General features: G+C 43.3%; 2 protein-coding genes across 9 annotated transcripts in view; one reads left to right on the top strand and one right to left on the bottom strand.

Moving 5' to 3' along the window:
- Positions 1–9825, top strand: part of map1aa (microtubule-associated protein 1Aa) — a 75677-nt gene extending 65852 nt beyond the window's left edge. Inside the window, 20 exon segments of the mRNA XM_022197404.2 lie at positions 1–129; positions 132–281; positions 284–637; positions 640–1545; positions 1548–1924; positions 1926–2079; positions 2082–2848; positions 2850–3536; positions 3538–3730; positions 3733–3770; positions 3772–4065; positions 4067–4102; positions 4104–4464; positions 4467–4721; positions 4724–5011; positions 5014–5046; positions 5049–5123; positions 5227–5309; positions 5311–5454; positions 7069–9825. Of these exon segments, the coding sequence (XP_022053096.2) occupies positions 1–129; positions 132–281; positions 284–637; positions 640–1545; positions 1548–1924; positions 1926–2079; positions 2082–2848; positions 2850–3536; positions 3538–3730; positions 3733–3770; positions 3772–4065; positions 4067–4102; positions 4104–4464; positions 4467–4721; positions 4724–5011; positions 5014–5046; positions 5049–5123; positions 5227–5309; positions 5311–5454; positions 7069–7224 (5480 nt within the window). The 3' untranslated portion in view covers positions 7225–9825.
- Positions 9826–18739: 8914 nt separating this feature from the next.
- The window catches only part of ppip5k1a (diphosphoinositol pentakisphosphate kinase 1a), a 47676-nt gene continuing 44738 nt past the window's right edge, over positions 18740–21677 (bottom strand). For all 8 annotated transcript variants that reach the window (XM_022197397.2, XM_022197399.2, XM_051937902.1 and 5 more), the window contains one exon: positions 18740–20867. In XM_022197397.2, coding sequence (XP_022053089.2) covers positions 20236–20867 — 632 coding nt within the window. In that variant the 3' untranslated portion in view covers positions 18740–20235. The remainder of the gene's footprint in view (positions 20868–21677) is intronic.

Genomic DNA, 21677 nt, shown 5'->3' with positions numbered 1-21677 from the left:
ATAAGACTGAGCCAATACAGAATGATGTTATGTCTGGGCATTCAGCGTTTGCAGATACTAAGGTTTCAGCCTTAGTTTTCCCTGATGAGAAAGCCACACCGCCTGCCACTGAGGTAAAGTCTGCTTCACCTAATCTCCTGTCAAACCTGAAGAAAACAATGAAGACATGGGTGCATCTGAACAGGTTGCAGCTACTCTAAAGAAAGATGCAAGTGATGGTTTTGATAAGAAGTATGAGGAGGAGAAAATGGAGAAACATGACAAATACTCTGTAAAAGACAGATCAAAAAGAGTGACAGCTCAGAAGAGGAGGGTGATGTGATTGAAAAGGCTGACCTTGAAGGGACAGAAGATGATGAGGTTTTAAAATACAAAACTGACGAGGTCAAAAAAAGTGGAAAGGAGTGGGACACAAAGCCGACTGAGCAAAAGCCAGTCACAGCCCTGTCTGGACAAGCATTTGCAGCTTCTGCCGCTTCGGAGCAGTTCTCCTTCATCCAAGATGAGACCATCCCTGGTTACTCTGAGACTGAACAGACAATCTCTGATGAGGAGATCCACGAGGAGACAGAGGACAGGATCCCACAACTGCGCTATGATGTGGGCTCCTATGACATTTCTGTCCCCGATGTCCCTGGACCTTTGACTCCATGCATGGTATCAAAGAGATGAAGAGTGCCACAGATGTTGCAGATGTCAAATCCAAAGCCTTCACAGGAGGTCATGAGCCTGAGCTTGCACCTTACCCTGCTATCATTGCCGCTCCTCTTGCAGAAGAGGAGCATATCTCCTCGGCAACATCCATCACAGACTACGACAAGCTGTCATCGTTTGCAACATCTGTAGCTGAAGACCAGTCGATTGCCTCGGTGACTGCACCTCAAACTGAGGATGTCGGAAGGAACTCTCTAATGCTTGACACCATCAACAATGTCCCTTCACGTCCAGAGGCTGCCCAGGGGAAGGACTATCTCCACTCAGCTGGAACCATCTCACCCACCTCCTCTCTAGAAGATGACAAGTGCTTCAAGTCTCCTTCCTCTGATGAGTATCAGCCTAACATTGCTGAGCTGGAGGGAGATGCAAAGGTCAAAGCAGCTCCTGAAGAAGAAGATGATGAGGACGATGAAGATGAGGACCAGACCCCAAATGTTGACATCCCTCTGGGTAAATTGCAAGAGGGCTACGAACACGCCGCCTCCGTGATGCTCCAGGAGAAGGAGAAATCCCCATCCGCCACTTGTTCTTCAAGTCCTTTCTCCACCACACTGGCGTCCAAAGACAACCAGACTCTCTTCAGTACAGATGGATTTAAGACTGAAACAAAGCCTGTTTCACCGCCTCCATCTTTCTCCCCTGGATTAGAGTCCCACTCCAGGCAGGAGAGCGAGGAAAGATGCCTGAGTCCAGATGACAGCACCATGAAACTGGCTTCCCCAACACAATCTGTGCCAACAAGCAGTGGCTATTCACCAACCGAAGACAAACCCTTCAAGACAGAAGACAAAGATGAGGCTTTGAGCAATGTGAAAGCTGACCTCCAGAAAGTGAGAAATCAGTCACCATTTCGGACAACACTTCCTTTATCGGCCTGCCAGGTGACAAGACAGCGCTTGAAGCTTCTGAAGAATCCGAGGAAGACAATGAGGATGACTACTATGCCAAAAAGGATCTACAGCCTACTGTTAAGGCTAAACTCATGGAAGCAAAGGAAGGTTGCTTCTTGGACGATGACTTCACCTTTGAGAAAAAGTCTGCTGCAAAGACAGAAACAGAAGTCAAGATCTTAGAAAAGACAGCAGTGTCCTTTAGCATTGAGGAGAAACCAAAACCTCAAGTGATGTTCTCTGATGAGGAAGATGAGGAAGATGAAAAAGATGATGATTTTCCAAGTGCGGTTGGGCCAAGCCCTTCACAACTGGTGCAGGAAAGTTGACTTTAAAGGTGATCACACAGAGAAAACAGATATTACTGTAAAAGAGCCTGAGAAGAGTGTTCACTTCAGTCTGTATGATTTTCCAGAGAAGCAGGGCAAAGAAAAGGCTGTATATATAAGGCAGGACACACCTTATGTGCATGGCAAACATTCTCCTATGGTGATGTTTATGATAGCAAAACAAGCTCGATGGACTCTGATTCATATCATCAGGAGTCCTTAGAGAAGACGGAGAAAGATACATTAAAGACTGAAGTGAAAGGTGAAGCTTTGCAAAAACACGAACCACCTTCATCAGTCACTGCTGCTTTTGAAAAAGAGTTGTCGATCTCATCGTGGCTGGACACCAAGAGCTCCTCGGCTTTGCCTCCATTTGACAAAGATGTCAAGCCAAAGGAGACAATTGAATTTAGCGATGGCAGTCGATTTCCTTCGGTGGCTGACAGACCTGAAGCCTCAACCACTTCTTTATCATCAGAAAAGGACACTTTTAAAAGCCAGACTGAAAGCGCAAAGCCTCCGTCATACTCCTCTATGACGGCATTTGACAAACCTGCTGCCACCGGCTACAGCGAGAAAGGAGCGTGTCTGGAAATCGATATGCGAAAACTAACAGCAAGGGACGAGGAGGACTATGATGATGATGAAGTTCTTGATGACGATGAGGAGGAAGAAGATGAAGAAGATGAGGAGGAGGAGGAGGAGGAGGAGGAGGGTGCTGTTGATTCTGATACAGAAAAGGGGGCCAAAGAGAAGTCTGAGAAGGAGATAAAAAGCCCAGTAACTGAGATGTTTGGCTCAAATAGGCCTGAGTTTATGGTATCTATGGCCGGATATGGGTACAACAGTCAAGGAAAGCCGGGTGTGAAAGAAAGCAGCCCTATATCGCCAACAAAGGCTGAAGATGACACCAAGAACTGAATCCTCGTCCTTCAGTGGAAAGGCAATGGATTTAGGGGCTACAGGATTCTCTGGCTACTCTTCAGGGTTTGAATACCCGTATGGAGGCAGCGACAAAGAGTCATTCTTATCAAGTCAGACCACAGACAAAGGACGAGAAGATTTCACTTTGAAATCAACAGAGGACAGCTATTACCAGAATGACAGAGCTGATCCTGACTTTGAGAAACAGAAGACACCAGACCTTCTTAGTAAGAAATCATTGGACACAAGCTTCCAGTACACGACCACCGCTGGCCCTGGTTACTCCTCCTCTTCAGCCTACAGCTACTCCTCCTCCACCTCGGGATCCCTCTCTACCAGCCGTCAGTTCGGAGAGGAGCTGGAGACGCCTGCCTCTGCCGAGCCTCTCTTCGAGTATTCCTCCTTTAAAGATGAACACTCCCTTGTTATGGATTCTCCATTCTCAAGCTCAGCTGGCGCCAAAGACGACTACTTGGAAGTTTCTGAGAAACAAATCACAGCTACAACCACGGCTGAGTCTACTTCCAGTTTAGCTCGTTTCTCCCCCCTCAGCCCGTTTGAAGAAGTCAAAATGTTCCCCTCACTCTCATCCACTGCTGTCACTGAAGACAAGAATGAGCGTACAGCTTCATTAGGTGGAGTTACAGACAAGGGCCCTCAGTCTGAATGCTTCTATAAAGCCTGAGTGGCCTGAAGGGACCAAGCTGGACACAGCTGCTGGCTATGGGGCCTCAGCAGGGCCGTTTTCTCAACTCTCAGACTTCTCTAAGGACAAAGAGGCGGCCAGTGCTGCTCTGTTTGGTGTCACCTCCTCACCTCGACCAGACATAGAAGGCAAGCACTACTTTGAGGAGACTGACAGCAGTGAAGAGGGGATGAAGAGGCTTACATGCGTGAGATGACCCGGAGGTTCTCCTTCTGGTGGCCTGGCTGGCAGTCTGTCATTCTCTGACAAGCCTGCTGCTCCACCTGTCACTGAAAAGACAGCTGGAGCTCTTCCAGATGTTCTGGGCTCCTACATGCCCACACCTCTCCAGGCCAGCAAGCCAGATACAGCAATGGCCCCACAGAGGTTGGAGCAGCTGCCACCCTCCCTGTTGGAGCAGCAGTCAGTTGGGGTTGCAGCATCAGGCCCAGCCAAGGTTGAGTCCAGAGAGGGAGCAGCAGGTTATGTCAGGAGTTCTTACGAATGGGAAATCCCAAAGCCCTCAGATGGGCATGGTGCCTGGAGACTCCCCTCCTCAATTACCGTCATGATGATGAGTTTGAAGAGGAGTGTGAGATGGAGCCAGAGCATCCCGCCGCCCACTTTCAACTCTCTTCAACCGACCAGCCATTCCGCTCACCGTTCTACGCTGAGGAGTGCAGCCGAGGAGGGCAGGATGATGATGACGATGACAGTGATCAGGATGCACCCATGGGAGCTACCTCTTCCTACACTAGCCGCACCTCTCCTGGATATTCATCCTCCGAGTTCAGGCAGCGCAAAGAGGACCTCTCACCTTCCTTCATCAACCCTTGCATGCGGCAGCTGTCCAGCGATGAGGATGATGACGAACAAGGCCGCAGGAGTGATCAGTCGCAGGAGGGTGATGAACACGACCTCTCGTCAAGAGAAGGGCTCACAAGCAGCCCCATCATCACCAGTCCCACGGCAGGGACAGTAGCTCACTGCACCAGGCTGGTGGGATGTCGGCAGGTCTGGGTCTGGCCACAGAGGACACTCCGCCGACCTCCGTCAGTGAGTCTCTAGCCTCTCAGTCAGATTCAGATGTGCCTCCAGGTACTGAGGAATACCCTTCAGCCACTGGTGAAGGTAACATGGACTCAGATGAGGATGCAGACTACATGCCCATCGATAAATAGCCGTGGGAGGAGGCAGCCATCGCTCTGCATCCAGGAGGAGCCATGACCCTCCTCCTGCTCCCCTCATGGACCCTTACCCTCATCCCCCACGCCCAGATGTCTGCATGGTGGATCCTGACTCTTTGGATAATGGCTCTCTCAAGAAAGAGCCAAAAGCCAAGGGCTTAAAGAAAGCTTCGAGTAAAACCAAATCAGCATCCCCAGCAAGGCGCAAGAAGTCTCCAATGCCTGTCAAACAGATGCCGTCGCCTCGCAGTGCCTCGCTGAAGAAGAAGGATGCAGACAAAGCTCACGTATGTCTCGTTTGTCAGATGGACAGGGCTCAAAGATGATGACCTGTCCAGATCAAGCTACAACCCTGGCAAAGGGCTGACTAATGGCGTCAAGAGCAGTTCAGGTGAGGATATGGATGAAATGAACTGTTTGAGCTCACAAAAGACATTTTGTGAGACAACTGTTGATGCATGATAGTGATTGTTTTGTTTTGTTCTCCTACCCAGGTTCTCAGAAGTCTTCATCTGCAGCTGCTCCTGGCCTCCCCATTTATGTGGACTTGGCCTACATTCCCAACCACTGCAGTGCCAAAGAACGTGGACCAAGAGTTTTTCAAGCGCATTCGCTCTGCGTACTACGTGGTGAGCGGGAACGACGGAGCAAGTGGTGAACCAAGCAGAGGAGTCCTTGATGCTCTGCTGGACGGCAAAGCTCAGTGGGGATCAAACCTACAGGTATTATTTACATCTCAACTGGGGTTAACTTGTCAAATATCGTCTAAATTATTGATGTTGCATGTTGTGTTTTCAAATACTCTATAGTATTTGAGACCCATATAGTAAAGATTATGTTTTTAAGATTGTAAACTTTGACTGTAGGGTTGGGTATGTTTCAGACGACTGTCTCTATAGATCTCTATACACTCAGACTAACTGTAGTCACCCTTAATCAATGTAAAGTCAATAAACCTAACAGAATGCTTGCCACAGCAGAAAAAATTTGATTTGGGGCATCTACAAGAATTTGAATGAATTACCACTCCCACAGAAAACACAGTCACTATGCTATGTTATGTCTAACTAATAGTCATCTATCTTCAGCTGTGACTGACAGCTCTGGCTGTTCCTCGCCAAAGGGGTGGGAACAGCAGCAGCTCATTGGTTTTCAGAGCAAAACAGTTCATATAGAACAGTCATAAGGCCAGATGCTATACAGCCATAGTGAAATGAACCATATTTTACAGTACTACATACAGTGGGGACAAGTGAGACTTTGTTTAATTTGCTGAAAATGACCACACTATGTGCCCCTTAAAGACAGCCTTCTTGAGAAAAAAGTAAACATCAGAATCCACCTTGCCTAGGTAAACAACAGCATCCTCTGCACAGCACTCTAAATGCTGAAAGTTACAAAATTTGAAGATTTTGATCATGCAGTAAAGCAGCACTGCTTGGTTCTTTCACTGATTTCGCCATTTTAATGACAGTGCTCACTTCCTGCTTGTAAATGTTCAACCAAGGCAGCTCACCTGTCAATATCTTGTAGGGGCACCATTGCTGCATCCGGGGCTTAGAATCACTTGAGATTGTTTTTCCCAATATAGAAACATGATAATGAGATAACATAGTGCGACAGGTTTTCTTATGTAAGGGTCGAACGTTTTTACCCACTGCATACTGGGAGCACCTATAAAACCTGCTGCTTTGCAATGCATCATGTAGTTGTTCAGCCATGTACTGTTCGGATCTCGTCAAAGCTGCTCAGATTTTTCCTGCTTTCAACACATCAACTTCAAGAACCAACTTTTGAACCAACAGCTGCCTGATGTACACTACTGTTCAAAAGTTTGGGGTCTCTTAGAAATGTCCTTATTTTTAGAAGAAAAGCAGTTATTTCTCAATGAAGATTACACTGAATTAATCACAAAAACAGTCTACACATTGTTAATGTGGTAAATGACTATTCTAGCTGGAATTTTTTAAAGGAATATCTACATAGGAGTACAGAGGAACATTTCCAGCAACCATCACTCCTGTGTTCCAATGCTACATTATGTTAGCTAACGGTGTTGAAAGACTAATTAAAGATTAGAAAACCCTTGTGCAGTTATGTTAGCACATGAATAAAAGTGTGAGTTTTCATGGAAAATAATGAAATTGTCTGGATGACCCCAAGCATTTGAATAGTAGTGTATATCACACCTTTACACGCGCCTTTGTAGCAAGACAATCAATGTTAGTTGCTTCACCTGTTAGTGGTTTAATGTTGTGGCTGATCAGTGTAGATTGTAAATGTCACCCGTCTCCATCCACTTCATAACATATTCTGCTTTCTCACCTCTCCCTCAGGTGACGCTGATCCCCACCCACGACACCGAGGTGACCCGCGACTGGTACCAGCAGACGCACGAGCGGCAGCAGGAGCTCAACATCATGGTTCTGGCCTCCAGCAGCACCGTCGTCATGCAGGACGAGTCTTTCCCAGCTTGCAAGATTGAGTTTTAAGACCCTCTCTCCCTCCTACTGGCCTCCCCGGTGTAGATCTGTTTTTAATTCCTCCTTTCTATAGCCTGATATGCAAATTTGTCTCTGCTCTGGGCATCGTAGTATGGACAGCAGAAACAGATCTGGATAACTGTCTATTTTTTTTTTCTAGATTTTTATTCATTTATAAGCTTGTCGTGGCCCTCACCATTTGTATTACAAGGTAGTTTTTAATTATTCACTACATTATTAATATTCAGTCCTGAAAAAGGCCAAAAAAACAGTTTTTCTGTTCTGTAAGTTTTTTTCCCCCTCCACACCCTGTGAAACAAAGGCTTCTTTGTTTATGAGACAACATGCCCGTTTTACTGTAAAACAATTCATGAAAAGCTGATGCTAGGCTGCTCTTCTACTAATTGGCCTAAATTGAAGCACAAGTTTGCACACATAAAAGCCAGCAACAAACCACAAAATTACCTTCTCCCACAGCTCCAGAAGATTGATTTGAAGCATTTTGCAGATAGAAAACTTTACTTCTTTCTTCTGTCTCTTTTAAAAAAACATTGACAGTGTTGAACTTTGTGCCTCCCACTGACATAGTGAACTAGAAGAAGTAGATCCCAACAGTCCTCGTGATATGTCTTTTGAGTATATTTTCCGTCGCATAGGGGAGCTCATATTCAAAATCTGTATTGTAAGTGAATTCTGATATTTCTACACTTCTCTCAAAGTGAAAATCAATCGTTACCGTGAGGATTTCTCAGTGGCTGTTATTTCTTACAGTGAATTTGACATAAGTTCTCTATAATGTAGTCTTTGATGTATTTTTTCAATGTATTTCCAGTTAACATATCGTCACAGAGGTCATGTAGAGAGCTGCAGGCAGAGGCGGTGCTTCAGAAAAAGAGAAAATCATCATCTGCCATTTGGATTCTACCTGTTTATATCTTTATATACAGAAGAGCAAACCTCATATCTGCGTCTATTAAAAAGCTGTGTTAAAGAATGTATTCCACTACAACGACAGGAACATGTGGTCGCGAGGAGAGACTGATTGGTGAGTGAAGAGATGTGGGCTGGTTCGACTGATGGTAGACTGTCACCCACATGTGCCTTTCTCTCCTGCTACGCTGGAAAGGAAAAGAATTGCGTATTAGTTGCAGAAAAGTCACGGCTCAGTTGAGCTGGTCTCCTCTGAAGTTTATTTGTCGGCGCACAAGGTCTGAGTTGTACATAGTGAGCGCAAAACGGCACTTTTAAAGCACCAACTCAGTATTCCAGCTGCCACTCAAAGAAGCACAAGTGTGCAAAACTTCAATCGCTTTTTGCAGATTTCGCCCCGATTGCGTCGACTTAACCGGGAAATTCCATTACTTTCAGGTGTTCTTGAGTGGTTGTTTTCACTTTATCACTTAAAATTTTATGTGTAGATGTGTTTTAATTCGATTGACTGATCGATGATTTTTATATTTTGATAAGTTTGAGATTTTAACCAGGAACCAAACCGATAATCTCACAATTATAAGGACCAACAAGCCTCACCAGGGTTGCTATTTTATGATCCACAATCCAGATCTACATTTAGTTTAACTTCCTCGACTCATCTTGCGATGCATGTGCAACGGATGCATGCACATAAAGGCTCTTTAATGAAAAAGAAAAAAGAAAAGTGGAGCCCGAAACTCCAACTGATTTGAATGTGAAGATGCAGATTACCTTTACGTTCTCCGTGGAGGACTCTTTGATCTCCTGGTTGCCTTGGTTACTGAGCATCATACGGTACATCTGACTCATCGATCACAGCGACAACCTGAAATACATCACACAACTCTGTGCGGGGACACGTCTGCACACGGTCCCGTTATGATTTCTGCGCAACAAAACTCACAAACTGAGTGTGATGTTGGAATTAAGGTTCATATTTCCTGCTGAGCTTCTTGGATTTTAGATGAACAGGGTGTTTACTTGCTAACACGACAGCGTAATCTGCATTCCTATTAAATACTGCATCACTGTAAAGGATAATAACAATATCAGCACCACTCAAAACCCAGACTGCCAGACGTGAGGGACACTCATGTCAGTACATTTTTATCTATCTCCTCTTATTCACCCTCTTTTTTCCAGACAACGCTTAATCAACACAAACACACACCTACTAACTGCTGCATTTTACGTATTGTGCAAAAAACAATAACAAAAAAAAGAGTAAAAAATATAATATCTGTGGCATTCAGACTGCCGTGAAACAAATCATCATAAAGACTGTTGGTTTCCAGTGAGCCCTGCTTGTACGTGCATGTGTAACCTTTTAAGTTCTCCTGTATTGTAATAGCTGAAGACTTAACATAGAAATGCTATTTTAAAAGATGTATATTTAAGAAGCTAAGCTGAGGAGGCACATGTAACCTGGCTGTGCTGTGCTGTAAAAGAAAGCCTCGTGATCGTTTTTTCTCCTCCTTTTTCTGCTTCATGGTTCTACTTTCATCTCTTGTTTTAAGTGCAATATTCTCTTTATCTCTCTTTAAAAATGCTTAAAAAGGTCAAATAGAAAACAGATTTATTGTTGAAAGGGACAAAGTGTGGTGAAGACCAATAAAGACATCATTTACGGAAGAAAAATGTCTCCTTCTTCTTTGCCTTTCTAAGTCATTAATGTGTTCTTTGTTAAAACCAGTGAGTGTTTCCACTTTATGCTACTTTACACCTCCACTCTTCTTCTTTTCAAAGGGAAATATTGTGCGTTTCCTCCTCAGCTACATTTATCTCACAGCTTTAGATACTTTTAAGATTTAGATTTTGCACAAAGAAGCTTTAAAAACACAACAGTCAAATATTGAACCAGTGATTTTTGACCTGTTTTGAATTCTTCTAAAAATCAGTGTGTAGCCTGGGTCATATTTCAGATGTATATGAATTGTTAAACAGCTCCAACAAATAGTGATTTTTCCCTCTAAACTTGGTGTCATTTCCATCAATGTTACAGTGATCCAATATCTCAGCAAAAATCAAAGATTAGGGAAAAATGAAAACAGATTTATGTATCAGAATGCAGTTTCTTCAACTTTTCTCCCTTATTAATCGTGTTTGAAGCATCAGATTTATCTGCTGTCTCTGATTATAAAGTATTTGGAGTTTCACGGCCAAGTCTGACCGCTCTGAAGTGTGTAGTTTAGTTTTCAACAGCCACAAGTACATTTTCTATGATGTTACAATCTAAACTTTGCTGAGAATATGTTGATTTTAAAAATAAATATTTAGCGTATTAGTATGCTATGCCAATTTATTCACATTTCTACAATTTTTAAAACCTATCATACACATGGCAGGAGTGTGAAACAGGTAGCTGGATGTAGTAATTCCTTTTAAGTAGGCGAACTAAAACATGGCTAAGGTCGCATTTCTTATTCTCAGTTTCAGCAACCCATTTGATGACACATTTAACCCTTAGATGCATAAATGGGTCAAAAATGACCCAGTGAGGTCGTTTTCTTGCAATATCTTTTTAATGAAAAGCTTTTATGAGTTTGTTTTCCAGCTAAACCTCAAAAAACATGTTTATAATATCATTTCATTTAAAATTTCAAGTTATCTTTTATACTTTTAATGAAATTGTGACATTTGTTTTACTACCCCAAGCTCTTTCTCCCTGGTAATATCATACAAGAGGTGCTGCACAAACTTGGAGGGACGGAGAGCAGCAACAGTTAGAGGAAAAGAGTGGAAACATGTCTGCAAAATGGGTGCTGACATTCTTCTATTGCTGTTCTGTAATATTCTTCTTTTTCAATTATCAAAATGTTCATTATCTGCTAGAAAGTGAAAAATAAACATATTTCAAACATGAAATCTTTGTTGTGTGGACAAAAATATATAACACAAACAAATAACACCAATTATTCTTAACTAAAATGACAAAAAAAAGGCGTAAAACCACATTGATTCTTATACGGGTCATTTTTGACTCACTTCTGGAAGAGTGCAGGGTCTAATTACTCACGCATTTAAGACTTAAGAGAAATTATGTTTGATTTAGTTTAGAAATTTGAATTCTTTTAATGCAGCATGTACTTTGTGATCTTCAAAAACATATTTTTCCATTAACAAGACTGACAGCATCCCAGCTGAACATTACACAACCGGCAAAATGGGACACCAACAAATAAAATTAGCATTTTTCAAAAGGCAAAAAAAATGAATATATTTTTATAATTGAGTCTTAATCATTTTTATACATAATTACATCACATTACAGTGTAAATTGGAATAAAATTTTAGATATTTATAAGCTCACCAGCTTCAATCATACCTATATCAACTTTTTTTTCTTCATCCTGCAACACATAAGCATTGCTTTGGGTTATTTAATGTATTCCTCTCAATTTGCCTAGTGTCCCTTTTTTAATTTTTTTTTTTTTTTTTTAACAATACTCATCCCTATCAAAATCAACACAATAAAAGCCTTGGCAAATGAGTAGCTGTTACAGTCATACACGACTGTTTGTGAGGTTTTTTTAAGGTGCATAAGCAAAGGAAAATAAAATGCAAACAGAAGTAAAAGAAATCCTACAGTCCAAACAAACTGGTTTTCAGCTATACACAGAGTTTCTTTCTCACACAACATCCTAAAAGGGTGTGAAATGGGTTAAAAATGTTTGTCCAGCCACAACCCCGGCAGTACCAATCCCTCTCATTCTTTCCATCTTCCTTGTCTTCTAACAAACCCTTAGACTTATTCTCTGACCCATTCCATGGTCCAGAACCCCACTTAGAGGCCTCACAGATACCAGTTTAGGGGGTGATGTAATGGGTCGAACCCCACAGAGATTTCCAGACATAGCAACAGTGTGTTCTTTGTCCTGTCTCCTTTTAAACGGTCTGAGAGCTCAGAGACGTGCAGGGCGTCAGCGTCGATATGAGCCGTTTGTCATGCAAAACAAGGCGAACAGAGATGCCAGTGATCCGCGGAGCTTCAGCTGGTGAGAGTTTGTGAAGCTGATACTGGCTGGAAGCTGCAGGACAAACCCGGCTGTGAAGCTGCTGAATGGATGCTGCAATGACATCACCTCTCAGGTCACATGATCAGGGTGGAGAACAGCAGGAAGAACAGATGTGACAGTTTCCCTTTTCTTTAGAGGAGGAAAACAACCGAATACATTTAGTCTAACACGATGCCGGTTAACAACATTGTGCTTTTCAGTAGCTTACATGTGATCAAACAGATTTACTCAACTGCGATTTCCATTTATTAATTCTTTTTACTTTTATGCTACACTTTATGGACAAATATCATGTTTTACTCCACTACATTCATTCAACAGCTGCTTACACTGAGCTTATGAACTAAACAGCAGTATACCGAGTGCAAAAATCTGTCAGATTGTCATATAAATTTGGAAATATTTAGGAAGTGTAATGGTGTGGAAACTTTTTTAAAGTTCTGACATGAAGGGCAAATATTTTAGATTCTACTGTCATGTTAACAGTGCTGACATCCACTGGCAACTTATTTGTACAAAATTTCAAGTTTCAAGTTTAGGCACCAAAACTACTTGGTTAGATTTAGAAATCCCACCCTGTCGCTACATTTACTGCATGTTCTCTTTTGTTCAAGAATCTCCAAAAGGACTTTGTTACATGCATTTAATCACACACCAGCAAGAGATCGCCAACATTGTCGTGGTTAGTTTGTGTTTATAAATGATCAGAATGGATACTAAAACACAGACTGAACTCACTAGAAGGTGAAGGAGGATCCTAGTAGTCCATGATAACACCGGTATCTGTCAGACGGAGAGTCCTATCAGTTAAAGCCAGTTTTAAAGAAGGCTATGTCGTGCCTCAGAGGAAGAAGAGTGCCTGGAAAGCACATTTTAAGAGGAGAAACTAGGAAAAATGCTTCAGGTGGGCTGAGACAAAGTAGCATGTCACAGTGGATGATGAAAAAAAGTCCTATTTACTGATAAATCACAGTTATCGAATAGTGGCAGTAAGATGAAAATGAATATTAAGAGAAAACCAGCAGAGAATTAAATAGATGGTTTTCCTGAAATTAACTGGCTTCACCCTGACCGAGAAGACGTCCATTCTGCAGAGACATTCTCCAGCCTCTGCTTTGAATCTCCAGCAGGATAATGAGCCCAGAAACACCTCAAGGCTTCAACCTGAAGACTAAAAAAGACCTACTCTTGTGGACTTTCCTCCTCAGTCAGCCGACCTCAACCCTGCAGGACATTTAACAGAAAAATGAACATTCTTGACTCGACAAGAAGCTCTGAGAAATATTCCTCTCTTTGCTCCACTACATTTATCAGACAGCTAAAGTTCCCGGTTAACCAGCAGAAATATCAGCTTCCCCTCCTCCACTCGGCCTCAGCATCACTCTCGCTGCTCAGTTGTGGCCTTTACAGCGACAGAACACAGTGATGACGCTGAGTCCGGGCGTCGAGGCACATTTACCTTTGACAGATTTACTCAGCTGAGTCATACTGACTTCAGCTGCTGAGTAGTACTACCACAAAGAAGATATACGCCTCTGTTCACAATCAGTCATGTACTTTCCTGGTTCAGGCCTCTTCATGCGGCAGCGGAAAAACATCAGACGACAATTGATGTTCATCCCTTCCCTGTTTTACCACCGTTACACAAAACCATATTCCTGGTTAACTGTGGAAGAACTTGACTGGCCTGAATAGAGCATTAATCAGAATCAGCTTTAATGACACAGTATGTACACAACATACAAGGTGTGAAGGAAAAGCTACTCGTTCTCCTTTCTAAGTTCATAACGGCCTTTAGACAGCCAGGCTGCAGGAGATTAGCTACTGTCTACTCTGACATGACTAAGCAGACTAGTTGTCTCTATATTGGTTTGCAATCTAAATCTGACCCCTTTCCCAACTACAGTAGAGACCCAAAGATCAGAGAGAATCCTCAGAACTGATGCTGGCATTGCTTGCATGTCCTGCTGCTCTGTTGGTGTCACTTCTCCTGATATCGGTAAAACTTTACTCACAACTGAAGTCATCTGAGTCTCAAGTGTGTCTCTGTCTGCCTCCTCAAACTCTCTCAACACTGTTGAACTTCCACAAGACGAGGAATTTGGATTCGCCTGTTGGTGCTTGTGTGGCTGCATTTGAGCAAATCCCTGCAGCCAGAAGGAAAATCTCCTTCCGAATATTGTGAAGATCCTCGGCTCCGACTTGTTGAAGTCTGGACTCCCCAGACCTCTGAAGATGTCCTGTTGTTCCAGCCTTCAAGATATCAGCAGATGATCCTCTAACTCTAAAAGTCAACTCCTTTTTCCAACATCCCACAGATGCTTGACTGGACTAAGATCTAGGGAAGTTGGAGGCTAGGTCAACACCTAAAACTCAAACCACTTCTGAACAATGTTTGTAGTCTGGTAGGGACCACTATCCTGCTGAAAGAGGCCATCGGTGAACACAGCTGCCACAAAACAGTGTACAACAATGTTTAAGTAGGTGACAAAGTAAAGTCTACATGTACGTAGGACTAAAAGGTTTCCCAGCAGAACACTGCATCCACCGGACCGACTTCCTCCAATCCGTTGCCATGTCCTCTCCAAGAAATGACATTCACACAGCTGGCAGACCTTCTTCCACTGTAAACGTCTGTGTAGATTTTCAGTCATCCAGGTAATGGTTTTCTGAGGAGCTTCATTTAAAAGCAATAGGAATTCTCTTTTAGGTTCTTGAAGACATTTCATGAGGCTAATTGTCTTCAAGAACCTAAAGCAGAAGTCTAGAAGCTTTTAACTGAAGCTCCTAAGATTACAAACCAAAGTACCTTTCTAATTTTACTTTTCAGCACAGTACAAAGAACTTGAAAACTTGTACTTACTTTGTAAGTGCTAAATTCTGCCAACATCAAAACCACCTATGTTGAGGTTGCACCATCCATCTTCTATACATCGCTTTATCCTCACTAGGGTCACGGGGGGTGCTGGAGCCAATCTCAGTAGACTCGGGTGAGGGCAGGGGACACCCTGGACAGGTCACCAGTCTGTCGCAGGGCTACATATACAGACAGACAATCACACTCACATTCACACCTACGGGCAATTTAGAGTAATCAATTAACCTCAGCATGTTTTTGGACTGAAGCCGGAGTACCCGGAGAAAACCCACACATGCACAGGGAGAACATGCAAACTCCATGCAGAAAGATCCCGGGCTCAGGCCGGGATTTGAACCAGGGATCTTCTTGCTGCAAGGCGAAAGTGCTAACCACTACCACTTAGTCCGCTAGCCACTGGAGGCTGCACCAATCCTTTTGAAATATTTGGAAACTTTAATTCAAATCTTTAGTTTTTCTTTTAAATTTTAACACTTTGAGGGCAGAAAATAAAATCCTAACTAGAAAGCACATTCAAATATCGGCATCTGAAGTTTTAACTTCCATGGGAGTAGTACATCGTGTACAAAATGATCCGTCTCACAAAGAAAACATTACTCCAGGTGGACATTTCTTCCTAGGACATCATTATTTCTAGAAAAGGTATAGAGTTCAGTAGCAAGTGCCCAAACAAAAGCTCTTTTGTCCAACAGAGCCAAATATTCCACAAGAGAGCATGTAAGGTTCTCAAAGTGTTCAATCTGCCAAATCTCAGCAGGGAGGTCTTTATTAGATTACAGAACAGTCTATGAGATGATTCACCTCAATGATTAAAAGGTTTTAAAGGATCACTTCACTCAAATTACATTTAACACCTCCAGGCATCCAATCATGGGGATAGTTTGGGTTTCATTTGTTCAAGTTTTGCGGTTTTCTTACTCAACTATGAAGCACATAATGTGGATCATGGTGCTGATCCACTTTGGATTAATCCGTTCTACTAAGTCTCGAGGAGTTATGTCAGTAGATGTAGGTAGATTATTGTGTTGCTGCTGTTTGGGGAAGTTCAATTCGCCAATTCACTTACACATGAATGTAACCAAACCTGGAACACTGCATGGAATTTGTCTTGATATATCCAGGACTTCACATCACTAAATGTTGTTTATTGTGGCTTAACGTCTTACTTTGCTTTGTTTTTTTTTGTAGCGACACCATTACACATGTACTCTCGGACCTGGAGACTGGAGAGGTGTGCTAGCCAAACACTAGGCGAGTTCTCAGAAAAAATGGTGAACCAAAAAATATGCCTTTCCAGCTGTTACTGTTGGGGGAATATGAGGAGTTTTTACATCAAGATAAACATCTGGTGCATTCTGGTGAACTCGGACACCTAGAATTCTTTAAACATGAAGGCTTAAAAAAAAATGTCTGTATGGGACCTTCTAGGCACCGCCCAAAAACAGCACAAAGTCATGTTAATGTGATGAAACCAAATATTTATACTGGATTCAAATTTGAATGAGCCACATGAAGTCATCACTACGTGTGCTTTCCCATCGACCATGGGAGTGAGCCTCTTCTGTTGAGGAACTTGTGGGGCAATGCCACTGGGTTGTTGCACGTACACACTACTGATCCCTTATGTTAGGGTGACCATACGTCCTCTTTTGCCCGGACATGTCCTCTTTTGAGAGGCTGTCCGGCCGGCGTTTATAAAGTCCTTCAAATGTCCGGGTTTTTGAACTGAAAATTTTTCGCGCGCGAGCTGGAAGTGTGTCCTCTTTTCAGAGAAACAGAATATGGTCACCCTACCGAATGTTTGGTCCTGTTGTCGCGTCTCTTCCCTCCGCTGGGTGAAAAAATTGCTGGGCATTTGGTGGTTAGAGCGCTTTTCGTACAATTTCCTGGCGTGATTTTTCATTTTCATGTGGTCTATCAGCGCTTGGCATCCTCTGTCGCTGTATTTTGTCTCGTCGCACACCATGCACCTCGCTTTCCCAGCTACATCTAACTTTCGATAATGCTCTCCAATCGTTTCCAACTCGTGCTTTTGGTGCGTAAGCTTCATGGGTTTCGCCAACCACTCCCAATTCCACTTGACGCGACACCCATCGTAAACTTCCCTTGCTCTATTCTCCTCTTTCCTGTCAATAATTCTAGCCATATTCCTCTTCTCCCTGTCCTCCTTCACGCGACTACACAAACTGCCTTCCACTCTCGTAAAATGGTAGTTCTCGTGTTACCGAATTTGAACATGATGTACATGAAAGTAAACATTGCAAGCCAGCGCATTGCTGACAACTACGTGTGATCCAACCCTATACCCCTTACACCCCATATTTTTTTCTCATCAAATTTGGGCGATTCACGTTGGGTCTCAACATTGATACCTCGATACGTGAATTTTCGCGGCTCCGCGACCAAATAACATGCCTGCAGACAATCCACTTTGGGCACCAAGAGATCTCCAGATGGTCCTGGGAGTCTTGGGCTCAGATGGCAATAAGATGCCCCTCTACTTCTTCAATCCAGATCAGAAAATTGGGGCTAATGTGTTCTGAGATACACCGTTTTGCCCTGGCTGAAGGCCACCTACCCTGACAACAACTATGTGTGGCAGCAAGATGGGGCTCCTGCTCACACATCAATCAAGGTCCAAAAGTTCTGTGAGTAGAATATGTCGAACTTCTGGCCCAAAGGCATTTGGCCCCCGAGCTCACCTGATCTAAACCCCCTGGATTTTTTCTGATGGGGCGCCATTGAGTTGAGGACTAATGCCACCCCTCATGCCAATATGGATTTACTTAAGGCTGCATTCTCCAGGGAATGGGAGGCCTACCCCAAGGAGGATATCAGGAGGGCCTGTGCCTCCTTCAGAGGCTTTATCGAGGCCTTCATCATGGCTGGAGGACATATTGAATAAACATGTTCTGAAAGATTTAAATTTGTGTTCTTCAAGAAATCAGTTCATAATTCCAAAGAATAAAAAAGTTATACCCATTTATAGTAGTTTTTACCTGACAGGACATTTTTGCTTCCCCACCCTGTAATTACAACTTCCCCAAGTAAAATAAACTCCTGTAGGCTTTTCTCCATTTCTCTCTTGCATATCACCAAAATTTAACTCGTTTTCTCTTGTTTTTTCATTTTATTTTTCAGGCAATTTGCCAGCTGCTTTTGTTTCCAGCTTCTTCTACTATGTTTATTATAGTCCTGTAACCTATACTGCCTCCTAGTCTGTTCACTCCAAAACTCTTAATGGAAACAATCCTACTTCACATTTAGTTTTGTCTTTTTGTAATATTTCAAAATTTCTCTTCAAATATGCCTTATAGCTAGACCGAAGCATGACTATTTAGTCCATCTGAAGTGGAATTTGGCTTTTCTAAGTTGGAACAAAAAGAATACAACACATAAAAGAAAATGGAGAAACCCAAAAAGCCTCATAAGTGCTTTTCATATCCGTGTGCAAAATTCAAAACGTACATGAGAGGAGTTGAACTATGAGTGACGAGGTGAATAATTCTAAAAAAAACCAAAACACTTGGTCTAAAATTTAAACAATACAAAAAAAACTACATTGCTGCTGCCACTAATTAAAGTAATTTGTTTGAATTTACTCTTTAAGCAAGAAGCAACAAAAGTAAAAATATGGATCTCAAGAAGACAACATACATCATACTGGTGTCATTTCTTTATCTGTACACACACAGACAGGTCAGTTGTGTATTTCACCTCTACAGTACATCGCAGTGTAACATGAAACCTCGCTGACTTAACACAGAATTGCACATCAGCATCAACCTGAATAGCTTCTGGAGCGTGTGTGCACCTCCCTCCTCCACATACACACTCCTGCTACATAACCGCTGCCACAATGAAAGCAAATTGACTGTAAAATGCCCCTCCGGTTTGTTCAGAGATAAAACAAGAGATTAGCTTTTAGATTTTTTTTCCCCCCACATCTTGACGTTGATTTTACAAAAAAATATACACAACAGCTATGGTACAATTAAATATCTGACGTGTGGGTAGTAAAAATACAGACTTTTTTTTAAATGTGGTTTCAAAATAAATATTACTTTGTCTATAGTTTCCTACTGATTATATTAAATCTTCGATGAGGCTTAAGGACTTTGGCAGTAAGCAGTGCACACACGGTTTGACCTGCAGATCCAACATTTACATTTAACTGGCAGAAATGAAGAGTCAGCTGCTGTCCTTTACCTTTTTAAATGCAGGATCTAAGCATGCAGCAGCGGACGAGCATGAGATCAGCTGACTGTGTTCTCTGACTGCCGGTCCTGTCCTGTTTCTCATAAAAGCAGTGAGTCTACAAGTTTCTGTAACAAAGAAAACAGGAAAGCTTGTGCTCATGTCGCAGTGATGAAGCACAGCTGCAACGATGCAACCAAACCTGTCACCTGACCGTGACAGACGATATGACAGAAGGTACTACAGACTAAAACTTCACTACTGCCGCTGTCCAAGAGGAGACGATGAAACACAACAGCCTTTAAAGCTCCATTAATCGATATCTTTATGGCCACAATAAATCTGCTAAATACATGAAATCTGAAAACGCACAAGTCTACACAGCTTTTCAGCCTCATTTAGCTCATTGTTTTAGCTTACTGACTGTATAGTTGTGCTCTAACCAGCATTTGTTTTGGAGTTTTCTGCTCCCTAGTGGCCAGCATCAGTTAATGCAGCTTTAGGGAAATGTCTTTATAAATGTCAGTAACTCACTAAATAAACTCGACCATAAAGCTTCACTTTACAATCTGCGGTTTGTCGGTACAGTTTTACAGAGAGATGGGCTGAACCAGTGGACTGTCAGGAGGCTCAGTGGTGTCACTGGTGAGATTTTCAAAGGCAATGAACAGCACAAATATACTGTCCCATGATTGTCCAACACAGAGCCAAGTGTGAGGATCAGCTGCCCAGAGGAAGAGGAGGAAGAAGAGGAGGAGGAGGAAGAGAAAGAAGAGGAGGAAGAGGAAGAAGAGGAAGAGGAGGAAGAAGAGGAGGAGGAAGAGGAAGAAGAGGAGGAGGAGGAAGATGAGAAGGAGGAGGAGGAGGATAAGATGCCTGGTTGGCTGTATGTAGCTCTGTACAGTATTGAATCAGGATGTTTGCAGCAGTTTGTGATGTTCTGAAGCGCTCCTCTCTTTACTGCTCTGCTGTGTGAGAAGCTCCGACCTCCAAAGGGCTCTCAGGAAGGGGGAGGCTTTCCGGACTGTCCATCCACAGCTCCATGGACTCCTGGGTGTCGAAGAACTCGTCGGGCCCCTCAGGAGACTGGGGCGTCTGGGAGCTGGATCCTGCCTCGCTGCTGCTCTCTCTGAGCTCCAGCAGCACCGGCAGAGAGCCGGGGAGGCAGTAGCCCTCCATCCGACTCAGAGCGAGTTCGGCTAAGGCAGAGCAGGGCGGCCTCATGTCTGAAACTGCACCGCTGGAAGGATCCACAGCTGCAGAATTCACGTCCTCCCCTTCCAGCGTGGCCTCGGGATTGTCAGACTGTTGATCGGCAGCAGTGTAGAGCTCAGGATCGTCCTCTGGTGAGTTCTTTGGAGTCAGAGGGACTTCGGTGGGGTTTGAACCAGCAGAGCAGGTCGGGTCGAGGCCTTGTGACCCAGCAGGAGGCGCCGCCTGAGCTGCAATGTTCTGAGAGGAGTGGGCTTCCTCGCTGCTCTGAGGGGTCAGAGAGATCTTGTCGCTGAAGCTGAACCGTGGGGACGTATCGGCTGTGGTGGGAGAGGACGGTCCAGCGCTGGAGACTGTACTGGATGGACCGCTGCTGTCTGCAGAGACACAAAGCAAACCCACAGAACTACTATAAGAGAGCAAAAAACACTACAACAGCACAACGCAAAGTTAGGCCTGGGTGATGAAGTGATTGTGATATGGAGATGTGGCAGACATCGAGAAGAAAATTGTCCAGGATGTACAGCAGTTCCACTGAAATAAATCAGATGAAGGCACCTAACAAAACACAGAGTTGGGCTGCATGAACAAACCCAAATGTACTCTCCCTCCTTCAGAAACAGACCATAAAGTCTACTATATCCCTAATAATTCACCACCGTCGCCATCCATTACTGCTGATGTGAACTAATCACCTCGACTCTGTTTGTTCTTGCAAGACTACAGACTAAAATCACTCACACCCCGTGTTTCCTACCACCTCCACCTGAGAGAGGCCTTTCCAGTCGTCTTTTCCAATACTGACAGGTCTGATGTTGGGTGCATGCAGCGGCCGGTGCAGGGTCTCTGTGGGGTGATACCTGGTCCACAGCCGTCACTCTGAACTTTAACCTCAGCTCAGTGCAGCAGCTTTGCCCTCAGCTGTTACTTGCTTTCTTTATGTGAGCGACGGACTATTGTATAATTTCCTTCGGGATTAATAAAGTATTTATCTATCTATCTATCTTTATTTAATGCGTATCACGGTGAAATCAATCATTGAACCTTTTTTATTACATAATTGTATGTTTCATGTTGCAGCATTAGCATTGAAACTATCATTTGCATGTCCTGAGATAAAAAGGCAGAATCCAAAATAAACTTTTTATTGTGAATACGCCATAAAAATGATCATTAATCAGCTATAC

This window comes from Acanthochromis polyacanthus, chromosome 2 (genome assembly GCF_021347895.1).
Source record: "Acanthochromis polyacanthus isolate Apoly-LR-REF ecotype Palm Island chromosome 2, KAUST_Apoly_ChrSc, whole genome shotgun sequence".
Lineage (NCBI taxonomy): Eukaryota > Metazoa > Chordata > Actinopteri > Pomacentridae > Acanthochromis > Acanthochromis polyacanthus.
The sequence above is the reverse complement of the archived record's forward strand: the minus strand, read 5'-3'. Positions and strand labels throughout refer to the sequence as shown.